Source organism: Coregonus lavaretus (assembly GCF_964263955.1).
Source record: "Coregonus lavaretus genome assembly, chromosome: 39".
NCBI classification, from domain to species: Eukaryota; Metazoa; Chordata; class Actinopteri; order Salmoniformes; family Salmonidae; genus Coregonus; species Coregonus lavaretus.
Window position 1 is genome coordinate 19,784,876 of NC_140026.1, and position 27,856 is coordinate 19,812,731.

General features: G+C 44.7%; 1 protein-coding gene across 1 annotated transcript in view; it reads right to left on the reverse strand.

Annotated features, from left to right (window-relative positions):
• Positions 1-80: 80 nt before the first annotated feature.
• focad (focadhesin) overlaps positions 81-27,856 on the reverse strand; it is an 82,472-nt gene continuing 54,696 nt past the window's right edge. Inside the window, exons 22-43 of the mRNA XM_084156391.1 lie at positions 25,468-25,560; positions 25,146-25,234; positions 20,423-20,464; positions 19,916-20,024; positions 19,144-19,260; positions 18,699-18,937; positions 18,391-18,480; positions 16,852-17,002; positions 16,449-16,568; positions 16,151-16,273; positions 15,897-15,974; positions 15,111-15,182; positions 14,876-14,978; positions 4,759-4,968; positions 4,468-4,583; positions 3,970-4,230; positions 3,726-3,815; positions 3,406-3,583; positions 2,984-3,081; positions 1,574-1,825; positions 1,319-1,394; positions 81-974 (exon numbers count right to left, since the gene is read on the reverse strand). Of these exons, the coding sequence (XP_084012517.1) occupies positions 901-974; positions 1,319-1,394; positions 1,574-1,825; positions 2,984-3,081; positions 3,406-3,583; positions 3,726-3,815; positions 3,970-4,230; positions 4,468-4,583; positions 4,759-4,968; positions 14,876-14,978; positions 15,111-15,182; positions 15,897-15,974; positions 16,151-16,273; positions 16,449-16,568; positions 16,852-17,002; positions 18,391-18,480; positions 18,699-18,937; positions 19,144-19,260; positions 19,916-20,024; positions 20,423-20,464; positions 25,146-25,234; positions 25,468-25,560 (2,781 nt within the window). The 3' untranslated portion in view covers positions 81-900. The remainder of the gene's footprint in view (positions 975-1,318; positions 1,395-1,573; positions 1,826-2,983; positions 3,082-3,405; positions 3,584-3,725; positions 3,816-3,969; positions 4,231-4,467; positions 4,584-4,758; positions 4,969-14,875; positions 14,979-15,110; positions 15,183-15,896; positions 15,975-16,150; positions 16,274-16,448; positions 16,569-16,851; positions 17,003-18,390; positions 18,481-18,698; positions 18,938-19,143; positions 19,261-19,915; positions 20,025-20,422; positions 20,465-25,145; positions 25,235-25,467; positions 25,561-27,856) is intronic.

Below are 27,856 nucleotides of genomic sequence, written 5' to 3' on the forward strand. Positions count from 1 at the left end.
TTGCTGGTCTTTTCTTCCAAGGCTTCGTGTCCAATCTAAGCACCACTCAGTCTAAAATCAACAAAACATCAGAAAATCAGTTCGTGTTAACATCTCAAGTGTTTTAATGAGGAACTCATGGTTGCACAACAAGTGTTTTTTTTCCAATAACGTTACTAAAGCAGACAATTGCACAGTACAATAGGCAGGAATGATAAGGCAGGTTACTTATATATAGGCCTTGTAAACTATCATGGGGAAAATAGGTTGTTTCATGGCCCACCTTAAAGCCAGGGCAGGCACTGGGGTCTTTAGACTATCTCCACAGGGCCTTTCCACAGGGCAGGAGTTTTAAAGCTAGAATCCTTAGTTGCTACATCAATTTTTGATATATACCCATTGATTCTTCAAGAATATAACTTGCCTCGTGAGCTTAGTTCAATTGTCGTACTTCATCAGAACCCAACATATAAGCTTGTTTTACTCTAATGTTGGTAAAAGAAAAAAAAAAAAGTAAACTAACACTGTATAGCCTCAAAACATGGTTAAAACTATAATTTTGATATCATGGATGGTCAGTCCTTGCATTCATAGCTCGGTCTATGAATTTGAGAGTGGTTACATTTCTTCAGGCCCATTCCTCAGCTTTTTACCAAAACAATTAAGGATTCTAGTTTTAAGCAGGACAGCTCAGTGGGGGAATTATTCTTCTCCTCCCTTTCTAAATCCACCCCTAACCCCCAAGTCACCTCTGCGGCTCCACCCATACGCAGCTGCTGCCCTGGGATACCGCCCACAATACACTGCTACAAGCAGACCAAGGCAGTGAGTGTTTGAAGCATCACAGCTGAAGAAGGCTTGGCCAAATGGCTGTGACGTCACTTCCTGTTAGCCCTGAGGAGAGCAGGAAGTTGACCCAGGTTACCAGCCGTACGCTCGCGTCCACACCGCTTTTTTCTTGAACTCCGTGGAGGACTTCAGAGCCAGCAAGGCAGCTGTACGGAAAAGGGAGAGAAGATCGGGGGGGTGTAAGGAACCACTACTTAGAGAAAAATCGGTGGGGTGTGAGAAACCACTACTTAGAGAAAAAACGGTGGGGTGTGAGAAACCACTACTTTGAGAAAAAACGGTGGGGTGTGAGAAACCACTACTTAGAGAAGTAGAGAATGGTCAGTGCCCAAAATCATTTCATCAATGTTAGTTTTGGGGGGGGAAAAGCCAGTGTGCTCACCCTTTTGCCTTGAAATACTGCATGTACTTCCTATTTTGCCATATAAAAGTGTCTGCTAAATGACCATATTATGAATTGGACATTGAGCTTTGTGGCGCTGTGTCTCACCTTTGGCAGTGTTGATGGAAGTCTCTGACAGACCAGTTTCAGGACCTTCAGTGATGCTGAAAAGCCAATCTATGAACTAAGAAACACACAAAAACAGTTTACTTATTGGTAACTGTCTGCTACCAATTCACGGACATTATTCATCTCTTATCTTGTTTAGAGCGTAGTAGTGTCTTTTGTTATCGCTTTCCACATAGTAAACCTCATTGTCATCACACAAAGAAAATTATCAATGTGTGGAGGTTGGGGACCTACCTTCTGTGACTGTTCCCTCCAGGGCTCTTTAGCCAATAGCTGTCTCAGGCTGTGGGGCAATCCCAACAGGCATAGTGAGACTGACTGCTCGGCCAGCGCGGTGTCACCGTAGAGGGCGTGAGGTAGACCGGGCGGCTTTGACCCCTGCTGCCATGGAAACCACTGGGTCCTAACGCCCAGAAGGAGGGGCATGGTGTGGTCGCCCCAGGAGATCACCGCCGCAGCAAATACCTGGAGCAGGAAGTCTGTGGCCTGCACAGGATGATGGGAAATGAAGTCCAGGTTATTCAGCCCAAGTATATGCAACACACAAATAGACTTCCTGATTAAAAGACTATAAAAGCATACCAATGCTAACAAATAGAACGCAGGTCAGAAATCACACCATTTTCACGAGGGTCGACATTCCAAAGTAATTCCTGAATAATAGCCATTCAGCCAGAACCCACTCACTACAGACCTGCAGCACATACAGTGAGCTCCAAGAGTATTGGGACAAATGTGTTGTTGTTTTGGCTCTGTACTCCAGCACTTTGGGTATGAAATGATACAATGTCTATGAGGTGAAAGTGCAGACTGTCAGCTTTAATTTGAGGGTATTTTCATCCATATCGTGTGAACCGTTCAGAAATTACAGCAATTTATGTACACAGTCCACACATTTTAGGGGACCAAAAGTATTGGGACAAATGTACAATATACAGTACATTCAGAATGTACTCAGACCCCTTGACTTTTTATACGGTATTTCTGTTTTTTATTTGTAATACATTTGCAAACATTTCTAAAAACCTGTTTTCGCTTGGTCATTATGGGGTATTGTGTGTAGATTGATGAGGATTTTTATTTATTTAATCCAATTTAGAATAAGGCTGTAACGTAACAAAATGTGGAAAAAGGGAAGGGTTCTGAATACTTTCAGAATGAACTGTATGTGTATTAAAATAGTAAAATATTAAGTATTTGGTCCCATATTCATAGCACGCAATGACTACATCAAGCTTGTGACTACACATTTGTTGGATTCAATTGCTGTTTGTTTTGGTTGTGTTTCAGATTATTTTATGCCCAATAGAAATGAATGGTAAATAATTGTCATTTTGGAGTCACTTTTATTGTAAATAAGAATATAATTTTTTCTAAACACGTCTACATTAATGTGGATGCTACCATGATTACGGATAATCCTGAAAGAATCTGGAATAATGATGAGTGAGAAAGTTACTGTCCTAATACCTTTGGAGCTCACTGTACCAATATCTCACCTGCACGTGACCTCTAAACATACCAGCTATCCCATGTGACGGTGTATCAATTCACACAGGTTCACACACGTGCACACACATACACAGAAATAACACAGCACCTGTGTATGTGTTTCTGAGAATAGTGTTAATATACTGTACTGACCTGCCTGGTGTCTCCACATTTGACAGAGGTCACTCCGTAAGCAACATTTCTTATGAGTCCCATCAGCTCCAAAAGCCACTCCATTCGTTTGGACACACCTAGAGAGTGTACTTGTTTTAACCAGGGTTTCCTCAACGCTGGTCCCCCAGTACCCTCGACGTTACATGTTGTTATTCTAAACCTGCACAAGCACACGTGATCCAACTAATAAGTATTTCAATCACGTGTGCTTTTGCAGCTAGAACAAAAACACTTTAGGAGTACTTGAATTACCAATAAATTATGCAGTATATTACAAAAACTTTGCAAATACCCCTGACCCCCCCCCCCACTTGGCACTTCTATAGGTCTAAAGGTCAGATCAGTTCAAGCACAACTTTGAAATCCGCCAGCCCTGAAAGCTAATTGGTTGCTGGGCTGACCTGTGTTGGGGCTGGCGGCCAGACGGCATTGGTAGAAAGTCTGCAGGAGGAGCCAGCCCACTTTGTGGCTGGACCAACCCCGGAGCACGGCAGCGATGACATCGTTGAGGCCCAGGAGTGGCACTCGGCCCTGGGAGGTGAGGTGAGCCAGGATGAAGCCGGTCTTTTCCATCTGAGCCTGTAGAGGGGGCAAGAGAGCAACACATCACTCAAAGAAGGGATGTGATCGATTTGGACAAAATAGAAAAGCAGCAGGAAGAAGACATTGGTTTTGGAGAAGGTTGATTTTAATGACGCGTGAGGTGAGGTGACATCAGTACCTCTGTGACTTGGGCGATGCGGTCGATCTCTGTGTCAGCCAACTCAGACAGACATTTGGAGACTCCCACGTACAGGTCCACCTCTTGGTCCTATAATAAACCATGGACATACATCTCAGTGCATGGTCGATATTCAATATGTTTAGTGATCACTAGTCTCGCACACCAGCCATTCCTTGTCGTATGATTGACTAAGAAGAATAACTGACAGGTGTACTTGTCTAAAAATAAAGATTTCCCCTGCCTGTATGTGGTTGGGGAGTAGGTTGAAGATCTTCTCTGTAGTAGTACACAGGACGGCCCAGATGGTGTTGGGCGGGTTGGGGAGGGCCATGGCCTGTGCCAGCCCCCGTACTAGGGACAGACAGAGGGCCAGGCGCTGGGGCCGGACATCCTGCTGGAACTGCTGCAGACCCAGGGTCTCCACGTACACCTGGAGCTTGTCCTCCGACACGTGCTTCATCCATACAGAGAGATTGTGGTACAGGTGACCTCGCGTCCGCATCTGGGGGAGAGAACCGTGGAGGAAGAATGAATGGAGGGCTCGCACTCTTCACTTTGTTTCCAGGGGTGTTTATTACAAGCTGTAATGTCTGGCCAATCAACAACAATAATTGACCAATTAACTTCCAGGGAGAAAATGAAACCCATAATACTTTGACCATCCACTGACATTGAGAATTGAAAAGCCCTGAATGGCATATTATATAGAGGATTACAAACTGGGTTATGGAGGACTCACACTAAGACTGTGGACCAGGGGAGGGCTCAGCCACACCCCCAGGAAGAGAGATGCACTCTGGGAAGACTGGGCTTGGTTGGATGCCAGCTCTATACATTGGTGTTGGACCATCTCACCTGTTGGGAAATAACATGTATTTTGCTAATACATGATTGCTAAGCTTTCACTGTGTGTGTGTGTGTGTGCCTGCATGTGTATACATATTTTCATTTATTTATTTATTTGTCCTTTCCTACTGAGAGTGTATGACTATGTGGAACAGAGTGTTAGGTGGGGAGGGTATCACAGTACCAAAGTTGAGCCTCATGAGAGGGGACAGGATGGCGCTCCAGTTGACAGGGGGGTACTGGTAACTCCCTCCCACTGTGGCCAGGGGGCCCAGGACTGTCTTCACCAGGCTAGGGTGGGCAAACTCTGGACCTTTCTTCCCTGCCTCGGTGAGGAAGTCCACAACAGACCTGATCACACTCTTCTCTGGGAGGTAACTGAAGTCCTGGGGCACTGAGAGAGAGAGAGGGGGGTGCTTGACTAAGCTTTTTTCCATGCGTTGGAAGGGGCAGGATTTACACATTTAGCACTACTCCATTAGTTGTGTTATACAGGGCAAGCTAAGTCCACCTAAAGTATTTAAAAGAAAATACTGAGTCATGCACAGAAGTACATACAGCCGTGGCCAAAAATAGTACAGTGGGGGAAAAAAGTATTTAGTCAGCCACCAATTGTGCAAGTTCTCCCACTTATGCTTATGTTCTCCCACTATGCTTTGACTTCTTTCTCCCCTCTCTCCAGATAAAATCTTGCGACTTGTGACGGCAGGCCGCCCAACAACCTGCCCGCTTGACCCTATCCCCTCCTCTCTTCTCCAGACCATCTCCGGTGACCTTCTCCCTTACCTCACCTCGCTGATCAACTCATCCTTGACCGCTGGCTATGTCCCTTCCGTCTTCAAGAGAGCGAGAGTTGCACCCCTTCTCAAAAAACCAACACTCGATCCCTCTGATGTCAACAACTACAGACCAGTATCCCTTCTTTCTTTTCTCTCCAAAACTATTGAGCGTGCCATCTTTAGCCAACTCTCTTGCTATCTCTCTCAGAATGACCTTCTTGATCCAAACCAGTCAGGTTTCAAGACTGGTCATTCAACTGAGACTGCTCTTCTCTGTGTCACGGAGGCTCTCCGCACTGCTAAAGCTAACTCTCTCTCCTCTGCTCTTGTCCTTCTAGACCTGTCTGCTGCCTTTGATACTGTGAACCATCAGATCCTCCTCTCCACCCTCTCCGAGCTGGGCATCTCCGGCGCGGCTCACTCTTGGATTGCGTCCTACCTGACCGGTCGCTCCTACCAAGTGGCGTGGCGAGAAGCTGTCTCCGCACCACGTGCTCTCACCACTGGTGTCCCCCAGGGCTCAGTTCTAGGCCCTCTCCTATTCTCACTATACACCAAGTCACTTGGCTCTATCATATCCTCACATGGCCTCTCCTATCATTGCTACGCTGACGACACACAACTAATCTTCTCCTTTCCCCCTTCTGACAACCAGGTGGCGAATCGCATCTCTGCATGTCTGGCAGACATATCAGTATGGATGACGGATCACCACCTCAAGCTGAACCTTGGCAAGACGGAGCTGCTCTTCCTCCCGGGGAAGGACTGCCTGTTCCATGATCTCGCCATCACGGTTGACAACTCCGTTGTGTCCTCCTCCCAGAGTGCGAAGAGCCTTGGCCTGACCCTGGACAACACCCTGTCATTCTCCGCTAACATCAAGGCGGTGACCCGATCCTGTAGGTTCATGCTCTACAACATTCGGAGAGTACGACCCTGCCTTACACAGGAAGCGGCACAGGTCCTAATCCAGGCACTTGTCATCTCCCGTCTGGATTACTGCAACTCGCTGTTGGCTGGGCTCCCTGCCTGTGCCATTAAACCCCTACAACTCATCCAGAATGCCGCAGCCCGTCTGGTGTTCAACCTTCCCAAGTTCTCTCACGTCACCCCGCTCCTCCGCACACTCCACTGGCTTCCAGTTGAAGCTCGCATCTGCTACAATCAATCAATCAATTTTATTTTATATAGCCCTTCTTACATCAGCTAATATCTCGAAGTGCTGTACAGAAACCCAGCCTAAAACCCCAAACAGCTAGTAATGCAGGTGTAGAAGCACGGTGGCTAGGAAAAACTCCCTAGAAAGGCAAAACCTAGGAAGAAACCTAGAGAGGAACCAGGCTATGAGGGGTGGCCAGTCCTCTTCTGGCTGTGCCGGGTGGAGATTATAACAGAACCATGCCAAGATGTTCAAAAATGTTCATAAGTGACAAGCATGGTCAAATAATAATCAGGAATAAATCTCAGTTGGCTTTTCATAGCCGATCATTAGAGTTTAAAACAGCAGGTCTGGGACAGGTAGGGGTTCCATAACCGCAGGCAGAACAGTTTAAACTGGAATAGCAGCAAGGCCAGGCGGACTGGGGATAGCAAGGAGTCACCACGGCCGGTAGTCCCGACGTATGGTCCTAGGGCTCAGGTCTCTCAGTTGGCTTTTCATAGCCGATCATTTAGAGTTGAAAACAGCAGGTCTGGGACAGGTAGGGGTTTCGTAGCCGCAGGCAGAACAGTTGAAACTGGAATAGCAGCAAGGCCAGGCGGACTGGGGGCAGCAGGGTGTCATCATGCCCGGTAGTCCTGACGTATGGTCCTAGGGCTCAGGTTCTCAGAGAGAAAGAGAGAACGAGAGAATTAGAGAGAGCATACTTAAATTCACACAGGACACTGGATAAGACAGGAGAAGTACTCCAGGTATAACCAACTAACCCCAGCCCCCCGACACATAAACTACTGCAGCATAAATACTGGAGGCTGAGACAGGAGCGGTCCGGAGACACTGTGGCCCCATCCGAAGAAACCCCCGGACAGGGCCAAACAGGAAGGATATAACCCCACCCACTCCGCCAAAGCACAGCCCCCGCACCACTAGAGGGATATCCCCAACCACCAACTTACAATCCTGAGACAAGGCCGAGTATAGCCCACAGAGGTCTCCACCACAGCACAAACCAAGGGGGGGGGGGGGCGCCAACCCAGACAGGAAGATCACGTCAGTAACTCAACCCACTCAAGTGACGCACCCCTCCCAGGGACGGCATGAAAGAGCACCAGCAGGCCAGTGACTCAGCCCCTGCAACAGGGTTAGAGGCAGAGAACCCCAGTGGAGAGGGGAACCGGCCTGGCAGAGACAGCAAGGGCTGTTCGTTGCTCCAGCCTTTCCGTTCACCTTCACACTCCTGGGCCAGACTACACTCAATCATATGACCTACTGAAGAGATAAGTCTTCAGTAAAGACTTAAAGGTTGAGACCGAGTCTGCGTCTCTCACATGGGTAGGCAGACTGTTCCATAAAAATGGAGATCTATAGGAGAAAGCCCTGCCTCCCGCTGTTTGCTTAGAAATTCTAGGGACAATTAGGAGGCCTGCGTCTTGTGACCGTAGCGTACGTATTGGTATGTACGGCAGGACCAACTCGGAAAGATAGGTAGGAGCAAGCCCATGTAACGCTTTATAGGTTAACAGTAAAACCTTGAAATCAGCCCTTGCCTTAACAGGAAGCCAGTGTAGGGAAGCTAGCACTGGAGTAATATGATCAAATTTCTTGGTTCTAGTCAGGATTCTAGCAGCCGTATTTAGCACTAACTGAAGTTTATTTAGTGCTTTATCCGGGTAGCCGGAAAATAGAGCATTGCAGTAGTCTAATCTAGAAGTAACAAATGCATGGATTAATTTTTCTGCATCATTTTTGGACAGAAAATTTCTGATTTTTGCAATGTTACGTAGATGGAAAAAAGCTGTCCTTGAAACAGTCTTGATATGTTCGTCAAAAGAGAGATCAGGGTCAAGAGTAACGCCTAGGTCCTTCACAGTTTTATTTGAGACGACTTTACAACCATCAAGATGAATTGTCAGATTTAACAGAAGATCTCTTTGTTTCTTGGGACCTAGAACAAGCATCTCTGTTTTGTCCGAGTTTAAAAGTAAAAAGTTTTCAGCCATCCACTTCCTTATGTCTGAAACACAGGCTTCTAGCGAGGGCAATTTTGGGGCTTCACCATGCTTCATTGAAATGTACAGCTGTGTGTCATCCGCATAGCAGTGAAAGTTAACATTATGTTTTCGAATAACATCCCCAAGAGGTAAAATATATAGTGAAAACAATAGTGGTCCTAAAACGGAACCTTGAGGAACACCGAAATGTACAGTTGATTTGTCGGAGGACAGACCATTCACAGAGACAAACTGATATCTTTCCGACAGGTAGGATCTAAACCAGGCCAGAACTTGTCCGTGTAGACCAATTTGGGTTTCCAGTCTCTCCAAAAGAATGTGGTGATCGATGGTGTCAAAGGCAGCACTAAGGTCTAGTAGCACGAGGACAGATGCAGAGCCTCGGTCTGACGCCATTAAAAGGTCATTTACCACCTTCACAAGTGCAGTCTCAGTGCTATGATGGGGTCTAAAACCAGACTGAAGCATTTCGTATACATTGTTTGTCTTCAGAAAGGCAGTGAGTTGCTGCGCAACAGCTTTTTCTAAAATTTTTGAGAGGAATGGAAGATTCGATATTGGCCGATAGTTTTTTATATTTTCCGGGTCAAGGTTTGGCTTTTTCAAGAGAGGCTTTATCACTGCCACTTTTAGTGAGTTTGGTACACATCCGGTGGATAGAGAGCTGTTTATTATGTTCAACATAGGAGGGCCAAGCACAGGAAGCAGCTCCTTCAGCAGTTTAGTAGGAATAGGATCCAGTATGCAGCTTGAAGGTTTAGAGGCCATGATTATTTTCATCATTGTGTCAAGAGATATAGTACTAAAACACTTAAGTGTCTCTCCCGATCCCAGGCCCTCGCAGAGCTGTGCAGATCCAGGACAGCTAAGCCCTGGAGGAATACGCAGATTCAAAGAGGAGTCCGTAATTTGCTTTCTAATGGTCATGATCTTTTCCTCAAAGAAGTTCATGAATTTATCACTGCTGAAGTGAAAACCATCCTCTCTTGGGGAATGCTGCTTTTTAGTTAGCTTTGCAACAGTATCAAAAAGAAATTTTGGATTGTTCTTATTTTCCTCGATTAATTTGGAAAAGTAGGATGATCGAGCAGCAGTGAGGGCTCTTCGGTACTGCACGGTACTGTCTTTCCAAGCTAGTCGGAAGACTTCCAGTTTGGTGTGGCGCCATTTCCGTTCCAATTTCCTGGAAGCTTGCTTCAAAGCTCGGGTATTTTCTGTATACCAGGGAGCTAGTTTCTTATGACAAATGTTTTTCGTTTTTAGGGGTGCAACTGCATCTAGGGTATTGTGCAAGGTTAAATTTAGTTCCTCAGTTAAGTGGTTAACTGATTTTTGTCCTCTGACGTCCTTGGGTAGGCAGAAGGGGTCTGGAAGGGCATCAATGAATTTTTGTGTTGTCTGAGAATTTATAGCACGACTTTTGATGCTCCTTGGTTGGGGTCTGAGCAGATTATTTGTTGCGATTGCAAACGTAATAAAATGGTGGTCCGATAGTCCAGGATTTTGTGGAAAAACATTAAGATCTACAACATTTATTCCATGGGACAAAACTAGGTCCAGAGTATGACTGTGGCAGTGAGTAGGTCCAGAGACATGTTGGACAAAACCCACTGAGTCGATAATGGCTCCGAAGGACTTTTGGAGTGGGTCTGTGGACTTCTCCATGTGAATATTAAAATCACCAAAAATTAGAATATGATCTGCTATGACTACAAGGTCTGATAGGAATTCAGGAAACTCAGAGAGGAACGCTGTATATGGCCCAGGAGGCCTGTAAACAGTAGCTATAAAAAGTGATTGAGTAGGCTGCATAGATTTCATGACTAGAAGCTCGAAAGATGAAAACGTCATTTTTTTTTTTGTAAATTGAAATTTGCTATCGTAAATGTTAGCAACACCTCCGCCTTTGCGGGATGCACGGGGAATATGGTCACTAGTGTAACCAGGAGGTGAGGCCTCATTTAACACAGCAAATTCATCAGGCTTAAGCCATGTTTCAGTCAGGCCAATCACATCAAGATTATGATCAGTGATTAGTTCATTGACTATGACTGCCTTTGAAGTGAGGGATCTAACATTAAGTAACCCTATTTTGAGATGTGAGGTATCACGATCTCTTTCAATAATGGCAGGAATGGAGGAGGTCTTTATCCTAATAAGATTGCTAGGGTGGACACCACCATGTTTAGTTTTGCCCAACCTAGGTCGAGGCACAGACACAGTCTCAATGGGTATGGCTGAGCTGACTACACTGACTATGCTATTGGCAGACTCCACTAAGCTGGCAGGTTGGCTAACAGCCTGCTGCCTGGCCTGCACCCTATTTCACTACAAGACCATGGTGCTTGCCTACGGAGCTGTGAGGGGAACGGCACCTCCGTACCTTCGGGCTCTGATCAGTCCCTACACCCAAACGAGGGCACTGCGTTCATCCACCTCTGGCCTGCTGGCTCCCCTACCTCTGCGGAAGCATAGTTCCCGCTCAGCCCAGTCAAAACTGTTCGCTGCTCTGGCACCCCAATGGTGGAACAAGCTCCCTCACGACGCCAGGACAGCGGAGTCACTCACCACCTTCCGGAGACATTTGAAACCCCACCTCTTTAAGGAATACCTGGGATAGGATAAAGTAATCCTTCTACCCCCCCCCCCAAATTGTTTTTTTTCATAATAATAATTGTAAAGTGGTTATCCCACTGGCTATAAGGTGAATGCACCTATTTGTAAGTCGCTCTGGATAAGAGCGTCTGCTAATTGACGTAAATGTAAATGTAAAAAGATGAGAGAGGCCTGTAATTTTCATCATAGGTACACGTCAACTATGACAGACAAAACAAGAAAAAGAAATCCAGAAAATCACATTGTAGGATTTTTAATGAATTTATTTGCAAATTATGGTGGAAAATAAGTATTTGGTCAATAACAAAAGTTTCTCAATACTTTGTTATATACCCTTTGTTGGCAATGACACAGGTCAAACGTTTTCTGTAAGTCTTCACAAGGTTTTCACACACTGTTGCTGGTATTTTGGCCCATTCCTCCATGCAGGTCTCCTCTAGAGCAGTGATGTTTTGGGGCTGTCGCTGGGCAACACAGACTTTCAACTCCCTCCAAAGATTTTCTATGGGGTTGAGATCTGGAGACTGGCCTGTGCCAGTCCAGGACCTTGAAATTACATTTACATATTTTACATTTACGTCATTTAGCAGACGCTCTTATCCAGAGCGACTTACAGTTAGTGCATACATAATTCTTAATTTTTATTTTTTTTATTTTTTTTCATACCCCATGGGAATCGAACCCACAACCCTGGCGTTGCAAACGCCATGCTCTACCAACTGAGCTACCTCCCTGCCGGCCATTCCCTCCCCTACCCTGGACGACGCTGGGCCAATTGTGCGCCGCCCCATTGGTCTCCCGGTTGCGGCCGGCTACAGCAGAGCCTGGATTCGAACCAGGATCTCTAGTGGCACAGCTAGCACTGCGATTCAGTGCCTTAGAACCCTGCACCACTTCTTACGAAGCCACTCCTTCGTTGCCCGGGCGGTGTGTTTGCGATCATTGTCATGCTGAAAGACCCAGCCACGTTTCATCTTCAATGCCCTTGCTGATGGAAGGAGGTTTTCACTCAAAATCTCACGATACATGGCCCCATTCATTCTTTCCTTTACACGGATCAGTCGTCCTGGTCCCTTTGCAGAAAAACACCCCCAAAGCATGATGTTTCCACCCCCATGCTTCACAGTAGGTATGGTGTTCTTTGGATGCAACTCAGCATTCTTTGTCCTCCAAACACGACGAGTTGAGTTTTTACCAAAAAGTTATATTTTGGTTTCATCTGACCATATGACATTCTCCCAATCCTCTTCTGGATCATCCAAATGCACTCTAGCAAACTTCAGATGGGCCTGGACATGTACTGGCTTAAGCAGGGGGACACGTCTGACACTGCAGGATTTGAGTCCCTGGCGGCGTAGTGTGTTACTGATGGTAGGCTTTGTTACTTTGGTCCCAGCTCTCTGCAGGTCAGTCACTAGGCCCCCCCGTGTGGTTCTGGGATTTTTGCTCACCGTTCTTGTGATCATTTTGACCCCACGGGGTGAGATCTTGCGTGGAGCCCCAGATCGAGGGAGATTATCAGTGGTCTTGTATGTCTTCCATTTCCCAATAATTGCTCCCACAGTTGATTTCTTCAAACCAAGCTGCTTACCTATTGCAGATTCAGTCTTCCCAGCCTGGTGCAGGTCTACAGTTTTGTTTCTGGTGTCCTTTGACAGCTCTTTGGTCTTGGCCATAGTGGAGTTTGGAGTGTGACTGTTTGAGGTTGTGGACAGGTGTCTTTTATACTGATAACAAGTTCAAACAGGTGCCATTAACACAGGTAACGAGTGGAGGACAGAGGAGCCTCTTAAAGAAGAAGTTACAGGTCTGTGAGAGACAGAAATCTTGCTTGTTTGTAGGTGACCAAATACTTATTTTCCCCCATAATTTGCAAATAAATTCATTAAAAATCCTACAATGTGATTTTCTGGATTTTTTTTCCTCAATTTGTCTGTCATAGTTGACGTGTACCTATGATGAAAATTACAGGCCTCTCTCATCTTTTTAAGTGGGAGAACTTGCACAATTGGTGGCTGACTAAATACTTTTTTCCCCCACTGTAACTCACAATTTCCCCTAAAAATAGTATTTGGTCTCCACAATTCTTTATTTTACCGGTAACATTACAGAACCTTTGTTTTTCATTCAGAACTTAATACATCCATTTAAATCAGAAAATAAACAGAAATGGCATTGACAAAAGTATTGACACCCTAGACTTAATGATTGGTAGCACAGCCTTTGGTCACAATTACTGCAATCAAGCGCTTCCTATTGCCATCAATGAGCTTCCTGCACCTCTGTACTGGCAGTTTGGCCCACTCCTCTTCTGCAAACTGCTCCAGTTCTCCCAGATTTGAAGGGTGCCTTCTCCCAACTGCTCTTTTCAGATCTCTCCACAAGTTTTCAATGGGATTTAGATCTGGACTCATTGCTGGCCACTTCAGAACAGTCCAGCATTTTGTCTGGAACCGTTCCTGGGTGCTTTTTTAAGTGTGTTTGAGGTCATTGTCCTGCTGGAAGACCCATGACCTTCGACAGAGACCCAGCTTTCTGACACTGGGTCCGACACTGTGCTCCAAAATGCCTTGGTATTCTCCTGATTTCATGATGCCATGCACACATTCAAAGCACCCAGTGCCAGAGGCAGCAAAGCAACCCCAAAACATCACTGAACCTCCTCCATGTTTGACTGTAGGGAAGGTGTTCTTTTCTTTGAAGGCTTCATTTTGTTTTCTGTAAACATAGAGATGGTGTGCTTCACCAAAAAGCTTTAATTTGGTCTCATCTGTTCACAGGACATTCTCCCAGAAGGATTTTGGCATGTTCAGGTGTGTTTTGGAAAATTGCAGTCGGCCTTTCTTATGTCTCTCTCGCAGCAGTGGGGTCCTCCTGGGTCTCCTACCATATAACCCCCTTTCATCGAGTTGGCGACGGATGGTGCGAGTTGAAACTGTCGTACCTTTTGTCTGAAGGTCAGCTTGAATCTGTGTGGCAGTTGATCGAGGTGCTTTCTCCACCATTCAAACAATCCTTCGCTGCAATCTTCCATCAAGTTCTCTCTTGCGGCCACGTCCAGGGAGGTTGGCTACAGTGGTATGGGCCTTAAACTTCTTGATAACATTACGCACAGTGGAAACAGGAACATCAAGGTCCCTGGAGATGAACTTCTAGCCTTGAGATTGTCCATGCTTGGCTACAATCTTGTGTCTGACCTCCTCAGATAGTTCTCTGGTTTTCTTTATTTTCTCCATGCTCATTGCGGTACACAAAGAAACACAAAACAGGATAATTAATCCTTTTCTCTATTCAAAACATTCCAGGTGAAGCTGGTTGAGAGAATGCCAAGAATGTGCAAAGCTGTCATCAAGGCAAAGGGTGGCTACTTTGAAGAATCTCAAATATATTTAGATTTGTTGAACACTGTTTTGGTTACTACATGATTCCATATGTGTTATATCATAGTTTTGAGGTCTTTACTATTATTCTACAATGTAGAAAATAGTATAAATAAAGAAAAACCCTTGAATAAGTAGGTGTGTCCAAACTTTTGACTGGTAGTGTATGTGGATACCAAAATATGTTTTAACTTCAACAGAAAGGTCTACAGGAATTGTGCATTATTTGAAACAAGTGCAAGGATGATAATATTTTTGGCCACGACTGTATAGAATCACTGAGTTATATGATCTCTATGGAGCCACGAATCTCTAGGTATGTTAGGTCTGAGGCATGTTGTTTTGTAGTCCTTACCTGCTGTGCGGCTATGGCTGGTGGACATGTGGGCCAGGTGGAGATGCCCCACCAGACAGGCACTGTTAGACTGCAGCCCGATGGCCCCCGAGAATGTGATGACCTACAGGTGAAAGACAGGAGCAGTGTTAGTTTATTGCTTGTTGTTTGTTTCTTTATGCATGTCCCTTGTGAGCTGTTAAAACAATATCCTCTTGAAGGACAGTAAAAGTCATCAATCAATCAATGTTCTTACCTGTGTGATGGCCCGTATGACCTCGTTCAGTCTGCCCTGCTGCTGGGAGGACTGCTCAGATTCATTCTTCAGCTGGAAGGGAGAGAACAGACTCTCACTGTCACTTATAACAGAGAGGAATTGGAAGAGAGGCCCAACTCGGCAGAAAATCAGTCTCCCTCCAGCAGGTGGCGTTGTTTCGCCAAGCAAGGAGTTTTTGTATGGAGGTTAATGAGAGTGTGTCGAATTTGGTCCCAAAATAATGAATGGCTTATTTGCTACGTGAGGTTTATTTTATCTAATAGAAGTCCCGTAATGCTTAAGTTGTTACGAGTGTACTGATATAAGTAGGACATGTGACATCCCGGCAACTTTGAGAAAAAATACTTTATATCGGAGTTGTCTCGAGATGGCTATGCATATTCATGACATGAGGCTAGTAGCATAGCATCTCTCTCCATGGAATACATGCGGTTGACGTCAACAACCTTCATCGAATATTCAAAAAAGGAATACAATAATGAGATGTATCCGCCAATCGAAAGAAAGGATAGGCGGGAGCTCGACAGCCCGCCGTGTCACTTTGTGGACAACGACTCCCATTGTTAGGGTGGAGAGACATCTTGTCAGTATATCCATAATCTTTGCGTATATTCACTTAGAACACACTCTACCATTGCACATGTAAAGCCATAAATAGGTGTTTGGCTTTATCTAGGGGGAAGTTATAGAACTGTTCATTTGGGAGGATTACTGCACTTTTAAGTTAGATTCCACTAACCCCATCCCAAATGTAGGAAGTCTCACCTGAAGGATGCCAGTCTCTGATCCCACCAGAGCCACCAGGCCGTTGACAGCAGCCAGCCTCTGCATGGTGGGACAGCCCTGCAACACAGGGGAGGAGACCTTACTCAATTAATTACAGCCGGAATTGTATCATCTCGCAAGGGGCTCATACTGTTCATTGGCAGGAATCTCTTGCGATTCCAGGCCCATCGTTTAAAATAGCTTGTTTGGAACACTGGTAAACGTTTGCTCTGCCCTGGTTGTCGCTCCAGTACCTCAGCCAGTAGGATCTTGATCCAGGCATCCAGAAGGCGGGGTTGGATGTCCTCTGCCTTGCCGTGGCCGCAGGACGACAGACCGTGAACAACCAGGCCCAGAGCCAATGAGAATCCTGGAGTCTGGACAACACAGGAAAGACTTATAGTTGTAGATTAACAACATTACACATACACACACAAACTTCGCGTGAACAACCACTGAACATATTACTATACAGAGCATGCATGCACGCACGCAGGCGCGCACACACACACACACACACTTGCGCACACTCATGAAAATGTGCCATCTCACCTGCTGGCTCTCCTCTGTCATGTTACGGAGAGTGCTCATGATCTCCTCTGCTTTAAGGGCATCAACAACCCCTCCACTGAAGGCTGCCACCCCCACACCTGCTACAGAGTAGGCAAACACCTAGGGAGGGAGGGAGGAAATGAATGAGGGAAGGAGATAGCATATGCACATTTACTAATGTACAAATAAGGATTTATAAAAGGTGAGCAGATTATTAATATTATCTGTTAACATTATACATTCTTTATTTAAGGGAAGACATCGTTATAAATCCTCGTCAAGAAAACAAAATGGCGCTGCTTCAGCTGTCAAATCTGACCCTTCACAGTAAAACAGCAGTGATTGAGAACGTTATTGGTTATAATTCATATTTGTATGACTAATATGAAGATTTGGGCCACACCTCCTGCAGCATGCGACCCTGATTGCTGCTGTCCCCCTGTAGGGCCTCCAGCAGTTTGTCCAGGGTGAGGCCCACACGGGCCCTGTGTTCTGTCTGTCCACTGCCACTCAGGGCCCCCAGCACCAGGCCTAGGCCCAGCACACAGCCGGCACTGGAGAAAGGACAGGAGAGGTAGTGAAAAACGGAAGATAGTAGGGGAGTACATAGTTGCACCATCTGAAAGCTTGCCACCTCATACGCACGCACATGTACAGTGCATTCGGAAAGTATTCAGACCCCTTGACTTTTTCCATATTTTGTTACGTTACAGCCTTATTCTAAAATGGATTAAAGTGTTTTTTTCCCCCCTTATTAAACTACACACAATACCCCCATAATTTTGCACATTTATTTAAAAAAATAAGAAAGGGAAATATCACATTTCCATAAGTATTAAGTATTCAGACCCTTTACTCAGTACTTTGTTGAAGCACCTTTGGCAGCGATTACAGCCTTGAGTCTTCGGTATGACGCTACAAGCTTGGCACACCTGTATTTGGGGAGTTTCTCCCATTCTTCTCTACAGATCCTCTCAAGCTCTGTCAGGTTGGATGGGGAGCATCGTTTCCTCCAGATGTGACGCTTGGCATTCAGGCCAAAGAGTTCAATCTTGGTTTCATCAGACCAGAGAATGTTGTTTCTTATGGTCTGAGAGTCCTTTAGGTGCCTTTTGGCAAACTCCAAGCAGGCTGTCATGTGCCTTTTACTGAGGAGTGGCTTCTGTCTGGCCATTCTACCATAAAGGCCTGATTGGTGGAGAGATGGTTGTCCTTCTGGAAGGTTCTCCCATCTCCACAGAGGAACTCTGGCGCTCTGTCAGAGTGAACATCGGGTTCTTGGTTACCTCCTTGACCAAGGCACTTCTCCCCCGATTTCTCAGTTTGGCCGGGTGGCCAGCTTTAGGAAGAGTCTTGGTAGTTCCAAACTTCTTCCATTTTAGAATGATGGAGGCCACTGTGTTCTTGGGGGCCTTCAATGCTGCAGACATTTTTTGGTACCCTTCCCCAGATCTGTGCCTCGACACAATCCTGTCTCGGAGCTCTACGGACAATTCCTTGATTTTTGCTCTGACATGCACTGTCAACTGTGGGACCTTATATAGACAGGTGTGTGCCTTTCCAAATCATGTCCAATCAATTGAATTTACCAATCAAGTTATAGAAACATCTCAAGGATGATCAATGGAAAGAGGATGCACCTGAGCTCAATTTCAAGTCTCATAGCAAAGGGTCTGTTTAAATAAAATGTTTTATTAGCAAAACAATTCTAATAACCTGTTTTCGCTTTGTCATTATGGGGTATTGTGTGTAGATTAATGAGGATTTTTATTTATGTAATCCATTTTAGAATAAGGCTGTAACGTAACAAAATGTTGAAAAAGTCAAGGGGTCTGAATACTTTCCGAATTCACTGTATAAGATGCTAGGGTAGTGCCAATCCAGCCATTCTCATATCATATATTTATTGAATAATTTATAAATGCAATTCAGACACACTCACTTGTACTCCAGGTTGCTGTCAAAGCAGCAGGCTTCCAGAGTGTCCAGAGAACTCATCAACAGCTCAGTCATCTTCTGACCTGACACATCACTGAACCAGAGAGAGAGAAGGAAGGAACAGAGGGAGAATGCTTTGGAAACCACAGAAACACAATAACACCCAATGTCATCCAATGTCACAATACAAACAAACATCACAATAGAACAACGACAAAACAGACACACAACACCTCAAGAGTAAATTCTCACTCACACACACACCAGACCACCCCCTCTCTACCCCCTCCGCCCCATGGCAGACCCCCCTACCTGAGCCTCTCCTGGTGCAGGCAGGACAGCAGCATGCCCAGGGCCAGGCCAGAGTGGAACTGGACGGCCTGGGAGTCGTCTGCGGTGGGCGAGCCGGGAAGCCCCGCCCTCAGGGTGGCTAGGACCTGTGGCACGCTTTCCTTGTGCCAGGCCACCAGCACGGGCACCACCAGGGACAGGGCCAGGGCGGCACAGGAGCGGGCGATGGCACTGGCAGTGTTCTCTCCCGAGTAGGACCGCTGAGAGGGGTAAATTGAAGAAAATACTAATTAAACAATAAAAAAAGATAAGCCTACCCATACTGTTGAATGGTATCGTAGAGACATTCAACAACAGCGTGCAGGTATCCATTTCTTTTTTATGATGTAACATCAATATAGCATGATTTAGCTGCCAGCATAATTCAGTGATAATTCTAGTTGTTGTGCTAGGTTGGCGTACTGACGTGTAGGAACCAGGGGAAGACTTGTCCTCTGGGCTTGTAGCTGCTGCTGACGATGCTGAGGAGAGTGTCCAGAACCATGGCCAGCCAGGTGGATGTGGGCAGGATCTCAGGGCCCACCTACAGCATATACCACAACAAACATGGCAGGGGAGAGTTACAGCACCACCCAATGGCAAAAGCTTTAGATGACTGTAGTCTTTTTTCAGTTCATATTTATTAGGAAATGATCTGGTAAAACAATGGGATACTTTCAGAGACACTCCTTTCCTATTTTATGGTACAGAAATGACCAGCTATTTACTTAAGCAATAATGCACGAGGGGGTATGGTATATGGCCAATATACCACGGCTAACGGCTGTTCATACGCACAACGCAACGCGGAGTGCCTGGACACAGCCCTTAGCCGTGGTATATTGGCCATATACCACAAACCCCTGAGGTGCCTTATTGCTATTATAAACTGGTTACCAACGTAATTAGAGCAGAAAAAATAACTGTTTTGTCATTCCTGTTACCACGGCTGTCAGCCAATCAACATTCAGTGCTCGATCCACAGTTTTTATAAGAAATACCATGGTAAAATGGTAATTACACAGTAACAACCTTAGCATGCATTATTTGTTGTTTTCTCTTCAGATTCATTATAACAAACACCACTAGGCACCAGGGTACTAGTATCCCTTGACACCACATAATTTCCTAGTTAATACCAGATAAGTACCAGTGCCATAAAATCCAATGCTCCCATAACGTGTGGAGTCTGCTCTTACCCCAAGTCCACCCTCGGTGTCAGCGGGCAGGTTGCTCTCGTATTTGGCCAGCACCGCAGCCAGACCACTCAGAGCCAAGATGGAGTTCCCCTGCACCACCGGACTGTCCCTATCGCCACGGAGACACAGGTGTACCACCGGGTTACCATGACAACAATAGCAGGACTCGCCGCCATCATCAACCAAACAGTGTGGCTATAGGCCAGTGCTCTTCGATCCCTGTGTTGGGGGGCTTACAGTGCGTACAGGATTTGTTCCAATCCAGAACTAACCCACCTGGTTCAAGGGTTTGAATGATGGCACTGGCCTAGTCTAGTTTAGGCCCACTGTTTTGTTGACACCAAATGTATAAACAATAGACTAACAATTGGTAAAATCCCTTACCTAATGTAATTCTAACTTTAATGTCATTGCGACAAGTTACATTGTTAATGCATACACTTGACACAGTGGGAAATTCAATGTCAATGTCAATGCAGAGGAGACGAACGCGGGGGACAGACTCACTTAGCTGCAGATTTGACAACATCAGTCAGCTGGTCCCTGACCCTGTGTAGAGGGAGAGAGGGAGGGGATAGAGTGGGAGAAGTGGGGGAGGAAGACAAGGAGGATGATTTAGATTCTATCGCTGGACGGGGGGGGGGTGAACGTTTCATCTCCTCATGCCTTGATTTACGATTACACGCACGCACGCACCCACACGGCCTCTTTTCATCTGAGCGCAGCACATCACTCACATGGCTGGGTGACATGGCGGATGTCTGCCCCAGTGAGAGCATGCACTGACCCTGATGTTCCCGCTGGTGTGTGTGTGTGTGCATATATACAGAATTATAAACTCTGCAAAAAAACAGTGTTTATTTTCAGCAAACTTATTATGTGTAAATATTTGTATGAACATAACAAGATTCAACAACTGAGACATAAACTGAACAAGTTCCACAGACATGTTGACTAACAGAAATGGAATAATGTGTCCCTGAACAAATGGGGGGTCAAAATCAAAAGTAACAATCAGTATCTGGTGTGGCCACCAGCTGCATTAAGTACTGCAGTGCATCTCCTCCTCATGGACTGCACCAGATTTGCCAGTTTTTGCTGTGAGATGTTACCCCACTCTTCCACCAAGGCACCTGCAAGTTCCCGGACATTTCTGGGGGGAATGGCCCTAGCCCTTACCCTCCGATCCAACAGGTCCCAGACGTGCTTAATGGGATTGAGATCCGGGCTCTTCGCTGGCCATGGCAGAACACTGACATTCCTGTCTTGCAGGAAATCATACACAGAACGAGCAGTATGGCTGGTGGCATTGTGTGTTCCTGGTGTAACTCGGGCAGTTGTTGTTGCCATCCTGTACCTGTCCCGCAGGTGTGATGTTCGGATGTACCGATACTGTGCAGTTGTTGTTACACATGGTCTGCCACTGCGAGGACAATCAGCTCTCCGTCCTGTCTCCCTGTAGGGCTGTCTTAGGCATCTCACAGTACGCACATTGAAATGTATTGCCCTGGCCACATTTGCAGTCCTCATGCCTCCTTGCAGCATGCCTAAGGCACGTTCATGCAGATGAGCAGGGACCCTGGGCATCTTTCTTTTGGTGTTTTTCAGAGTCAGTAGAAAGGCCTCTTTAGTGTCCTAGGTTTTCATAACTGTGACCTTAATTGCCTACCGTCTGTAATCTGTTAGTGTCTTAACGACCGTTCCACAGGTGCATGTTCATTATTTGTTTATGGTTCATTGAACAAGCATGGGGAACAGTGTTTAAACCCTTTACAATGAAGATCTGTTAAGTTATTTGGATTTTCACGAATTATCTTTGAAAGACAGGGTCCTGAAAAAGGGACGTTTCTTTTTTTGCTGAGTTTATATGCACTGAACAAAAATATAAACGCAACATGCAACAGTTTCAAAGATTTTACTGATTTACAGTTCATATAAGGAAATCAGTCAATTGAAATAAATAAATTAGGCTCTAATCTATGGATTTCACATCACTGGGAATACAGATATACATCTGTTGGTCACAGACACCATAAAAAAAAAGTCAGGGGCGTGGATCGGAAAACCAGTCAGTATCTGGTGTTACCACCATTTGCCTCATGCAGCGCGACACATCTCCTTCGCATAGAGTTGATCAATCTGTTGATTGTGGCCTGTAGAATGTTGTCCCACTCCCCTTCAATGGCTGTGGCAAGTTGCTAGATATTGGCGGGAACTGGAACACGCTGTCGTACACGTTGTTCCAGAGCATCTCAAACATGCTCAATGGGTGACATATCTGGTGAGTATGCAGGCCATGCACAAACTGCGACATTTTCAGCTTCCAGGAATTGTGTACCGATCCTTGCGACATGGGGCCGTGCATTATCATGCTGAAACATGAGGTGATGGCGGCGGATGAATGGCATGACAATGGGCCTCAGGATCTCGTCACTTCCCTGAGACGGTTTCTGACAGTTTGTGCAGAAATTCTTTGGTTGTGCAAACCCAGTTTCATCAGCTGTCCGGGTGGCTGGTCTCAGACGATCCCACAGGTGAAGAAGCCGGATGTGGAGGTCCTGGGCTGGTGTGGTTACATGTGGTCTGCGGTGGTCTGCGGTACTGCCAAATTCTCTAAAATGACATTGGCGGCGGCTTATGGTAGAGAAATTAACATTCAATTCTTTGCAACAGCTCTGGTGGAAATTCATTCAGTCAGCATGCCAATTGCACACTCCCTCAAAACTTGAGATGTCTGTGGCATTGTGATGTGTGACAAAACTGCACATTTTAGAGTGGCCTTTTATTGCCTCCAGCACAAGGTGCCCCTGTGTAATGATCATGCCGTTAAATCAGCTTCTTGATATGCCACACCTGTCAGGTGGATGGCTTATCTTGGCAAAGGAGAACTGTTCACTGTCAGGAATGTAAACAAATTTGTGCACAACATTTGAGAGAAATAAGCTTTTTGTACGTATGGAAAAATGCTGGGATCTTTATTTCAGCTCATGAAACATGGGACCAACACTTGTTTAGTTTATATTTTTGTTCAGTATATATATATATTTTTTTTTGTTCAGTGTACACATATATGTACAGTACCAGTCAAAAGTGTGGACACACCTACTCATTCAAGGAGTTTTCTTTATTTTTACTATTTTCTACATTGTAGAATAATAGTGAAGACATCAAAACTATGAAATAACACATATGGAATCATGTAGTAACCCAAAAAGTGCTAAAAAAAAATCAAAATATATTTGAGATTTTTCAAATAGCCACCATTTGCCTTGATGACAGCTTTGCACACTCTTGGCATTCTCTCAAACATCTTCACCTGGAATGCATGGAGGAGGAGGTGTTATGGTGACACTGTCTGTGATCTATTAAGAATTCAAGGCACACTTAACCAGCATGGCTACCACAGCATTCTACAGCGATACGCCATCCCATCTGGTTTGGCTTAGTGGGACTATCATTTATTTTTCAACAGGACAATGACCCAACACACCTCCAGGCTGTGTAAGGGCTATTTGACCAAGAAGGAGACTGATGGAGTGCTGCATCAAATGACCTGGCCTCCACAAACCCCCGACCTCAACCAAATTGAGATGGTTTGGGATGATTCGGACCGCAGAGTGAAGGAAAAGCAGCTAACAAGTGTTCAGCATATGTGGGAAATCCTTCAAGACTGTTGGAAAAGTATTCCAGGTGAAGCTGTTTGAGGGAATGCCAAGAGTGTGCAAAGCTGTCATCAAGGCAAAGGGTGGCTTTTTGAAGAATCTCAAATATAACATATATTTTGATTTGTTTAAAAAAAAGAAAACCCCTTGAATGAGTAGGTGTGTCCAAACTTTTGACTGGTATTATATATATATATATATATATATACTAGCAGTCATATACACACACACACACACACACACACACACAGCATGTATAGGAATGTGTGTGTGTGGCTATGTCTTGGCCAGGCCAGTCATTCATTCACTAGCCTAGAGGGCTTAGATATTGCACCATCTGGGCTTGAGTTATAAGGTGGAGGCTCGCTACATGGGGAGAGGGAAGAGGAGTGCAGGACAGGGCTAGTACAGTGTGTATGTCCCAAATGGCACCCTATTCCCTATATAGTGCACTATTTTTGACCAGACCTCTACGGGCCAGCCCTGGTCAAAAGTAGTGCACTATATAAGGATTAGGGTGCCACTTCGGACAATAAAATGCAAATTAATTACTTAAAAATCATACAATGTGATTTTCTGGATTTTTGTTTTAGATTCCGTCTCTCACAGTTGAAGTGTACCTATGATAAAAATTACAGACCTCTACATGCTTTGTAAGTAGGAAAACCTGCAAAATCGGCAGTGCATCAAATACTTGTTCTCCCCACTGTATATATATATATATATATATATATATATCTATATATATATATATATATCTATATATCTATATCTATATCTATATCTATATATATATATATATATATATATATATATATATATATAAATAACTAATTAGATAGCAGAATCTTGTGACGAGGAGAGGAAGCTATTTTAGAATATTGATATGTAGCCCATATTCCTGGCAGATCAGCCTTCAAATGATCCCCTAATTTGAGCAGAGAGCTGTTTTAGGAAGTGAACAGCATTCCAAATAAGATAGTTAGATACATGCAAAAACTAGAAACACTATTGTCAATCTTGTAGTATAATTCCAGTGTAACTCAGTGACAGAAACTACTAACTAGATTTATTCAGGAATGTTTCCTAGTTCTGTGTCTTTACCCCAGTGGTAAAGGGCAGAGTAATCTGTGTTAAGAGCTGAGATGTTTTTGATTATAGGGAGAGGGGTCAAAATGACAGGGCTTTATGGTGGAGGCGACAAGAGGACGTAATCCAGAAAATTACCATCTCCGCAAAGGTCAACTATGTCCTGTTGTTCCATAGTCTTAAATAATATCACACTGTCGGCTACAGGGACCAATGAAATGTGCTCTGTTGGTCGATGGGCTGGATTATGATGGAATAGAACGGCATGTTTAAAGACAGGTGTGTGTCTGTGTGTGTGTGTGTGTCTGTGTGTGTGTGTGTGTGTGTGTGTGTCTGTGTGTGTGTGTGTGTGTGTGTGTGTGTGTGTGTGTGTGTGTGTGTCTGTGTGTGTGTGTGTGTGTGTGTGTGTGTGTGTGTGTGTGTGTGTGTGTGTGTGTGTGTGTGTGTGTGTGTGTGTGTCTGTGTGTGTGTGTTCTCACCAGAGCCAGGCACAGTGCTGTTTGTACTGCAGCTCCTCTGGACTCTCCTTGCCTTGCTTCTGCTGCATCTCCAGCTCTGCCCGACGACCCTAATGAACACGGTCACAGCAACCATGACCACACAGCAACCACATACACACAACCACCATACCGGTACAGCAACCATGATCGCACAGCAACCACATACACACAACCACCATACCGGTACAGCAACCATGATCGCAAATCAACCGCATTCATACGGCAACCATGACCATAAATTGACCAGCAAACTCAATACAGATAAACAGAAAGACATGCAGTATTCATATGGCATGCACACCTGTAGGACGGCATGGTAAGCTCGGCTCATGAACCCTCGCCAGGCCTGGGGTAGGAGGAGGGCACGATGCCACTCTGACGGCTGAATGTTCACCTGACCACAGAGAAGAGAAACACTGAGTATGTATGTACATTCATACATGTATGTGTTTCAGCACAGTATGTGTACAAATAAACACAAACATGCTGCCATAGGTCGTCCATCTTTAAACACGTTTATATAAAAATAACTGTAAATGTTTCCAAAGATCATCCCACACCCAAACACGCCTTGGTGAAGGGTTTTCGTGGAAAGCATTTTGCCTGGCTAGTGGGAGTTAGCCTATCTAGCAACTTCACGCTCATTCACAAAACACTTCGGAGGGAATGTTGATGAACGTACTGCTAAAATAAACCGTTTGTGGAGTATGTTGAGGATGCCTTAAACTGTTACTGTAGCATACAACTAGGGCTGTGGCAGTTATGAAACGTTGTCAGCCGGTGATTGTCAATCAAATAACTGCCGGTCTCACGGTAATTGATCGTTAATGAACATAAAACACATTTAGCATCTCCTGGCTTCCACGCATAGCCTACAAGCCACTGATGCAGACCTTTGGAACATCTACAAAAAAGTCTAATAAATCCATGTAATATAGTCTACACCATCACAATAAATCCATTATTTATTTTAGACAGGTCTAAAGAAACATGATATGAAGAAAATGTAGTCTATTTCAGAAGAACAGAATAGCATACTCTGAGTTGTCCTTATATTAGACCCTGATCTGACTATGCCATATGGCTGTGGGCTACACTAGTTAATTTAGCAGACAATATTTGCTTAGAATTCCGTGGCATTATTTTTATATTATTTTATAGTATGAAGAATACAATTGAACATAGCGGAATAAAATAGAAAGGATATTTTCTCCAAACGATTTGAGGGAGTGCGCACATGCGGCTATTCTGTGTTGAGCAGTTAACAAAGAAACAGGTCCTCCTATGCGCTTAATTTAAAGTTATTTATGTAACTTTAGTTGTGATACAAATGTTGGGCTATATGTTCTGATTTTTTATACATTCTAAGGCTGCATGATGCGACTCTTATGATGATTTGAAAAAAGTTGCATGAAAGGCATGAGCTCTGCTTTGTTTCTTGCGCAGGCTGTACACACTTCATCAGTCTCTCATTCACAATTTAACAAACACTTGATAATGCCTCAAATTTCCCGACTGCATCCACTTTGTGTGGCCGTTCTGCCCCCTAAAAAAATCCATGCCTTTTGCGGCCAGTGGCCATTGTGCCCTTGGGCTGAATACAATAATTATATTTCCCTTCTCCCGGCTGCGTGCCGAAGCACCTCTCACTCACATGGCTCTCCATCATGTGATCGGGCCTTTATCACAGCTACAAGTGAAGACAGACACATCGGGGACGCAACTGAGCGCATCCTTATCCAATTCCGAGTCGCATATTGAAGATATTGGAAGAACTGTCCACATTTACTTTTCGTCAGCCAACAAGATGAGTAGGCCTAACGAACAGCAAAAGCACTAGCTTATGTCAATCTACTATCCCCCATAGTACAAAAGTTGACCTATTCTATTCAGTGAGAAATAAATATTCCAAACATAGTCAGGGACAGTTGAGGGATGCGATAGATCCCAAATTAATACAACCACTAGCATAAAAAAACCTGTTTTAAGCAATGAGCCTGATGCAACAGATGAGAACATTTAGCTTAAAATGTTGATAAACTATTAGGCTATTTCTTCACACTATAAGCGCAGCAATGCGCATACGGCAGCAGGCTAGAAGTGTGAATGTTCCATTAGCAGGAAAACACCATTCTCAAAAGTGACCACAAATGTGATTATGCATGTAATGCTTTTATTATAAAGGTGCATTTTTATTGTGAACATTTTCTGCGACTATGATTAGAAAAAGTCGCAAAAAAAAGAAGAATGTACTGTTTGCCTTAAGCTGGGCATCATTCACAAGTGATAATATATAATTCACAAGTGATAGGCTAATATTGTCACCCCATCACACGATTCTTGATTTAATCTTGTCTTTCAATTTACTAAATAATATATGTGTGAAATTTGCTTTGATTTCGAATGGACCATTATCATGCACCTGTCTTGAAACAGGGGCAGCGGAAAATTTACGTCATCTATGCACTTAAATAGCAAATGGAGGATGCTTTTTACGTGGTTCATTTTCATGCCAGCCAGGTAGGCTATACACCTCTTGTAAAGAGAAGCAATGTGCTTAATATTAGGAAATTTGAGAAATAAATATTGTAAGCCTATAGAAAGCTGATAGGATCCTCCTCTTTTTAATAGAGGCCATCACTCTGTTTTCTCATGTAATTGCATAGCCTATAGAAATGTTGCGCAACATG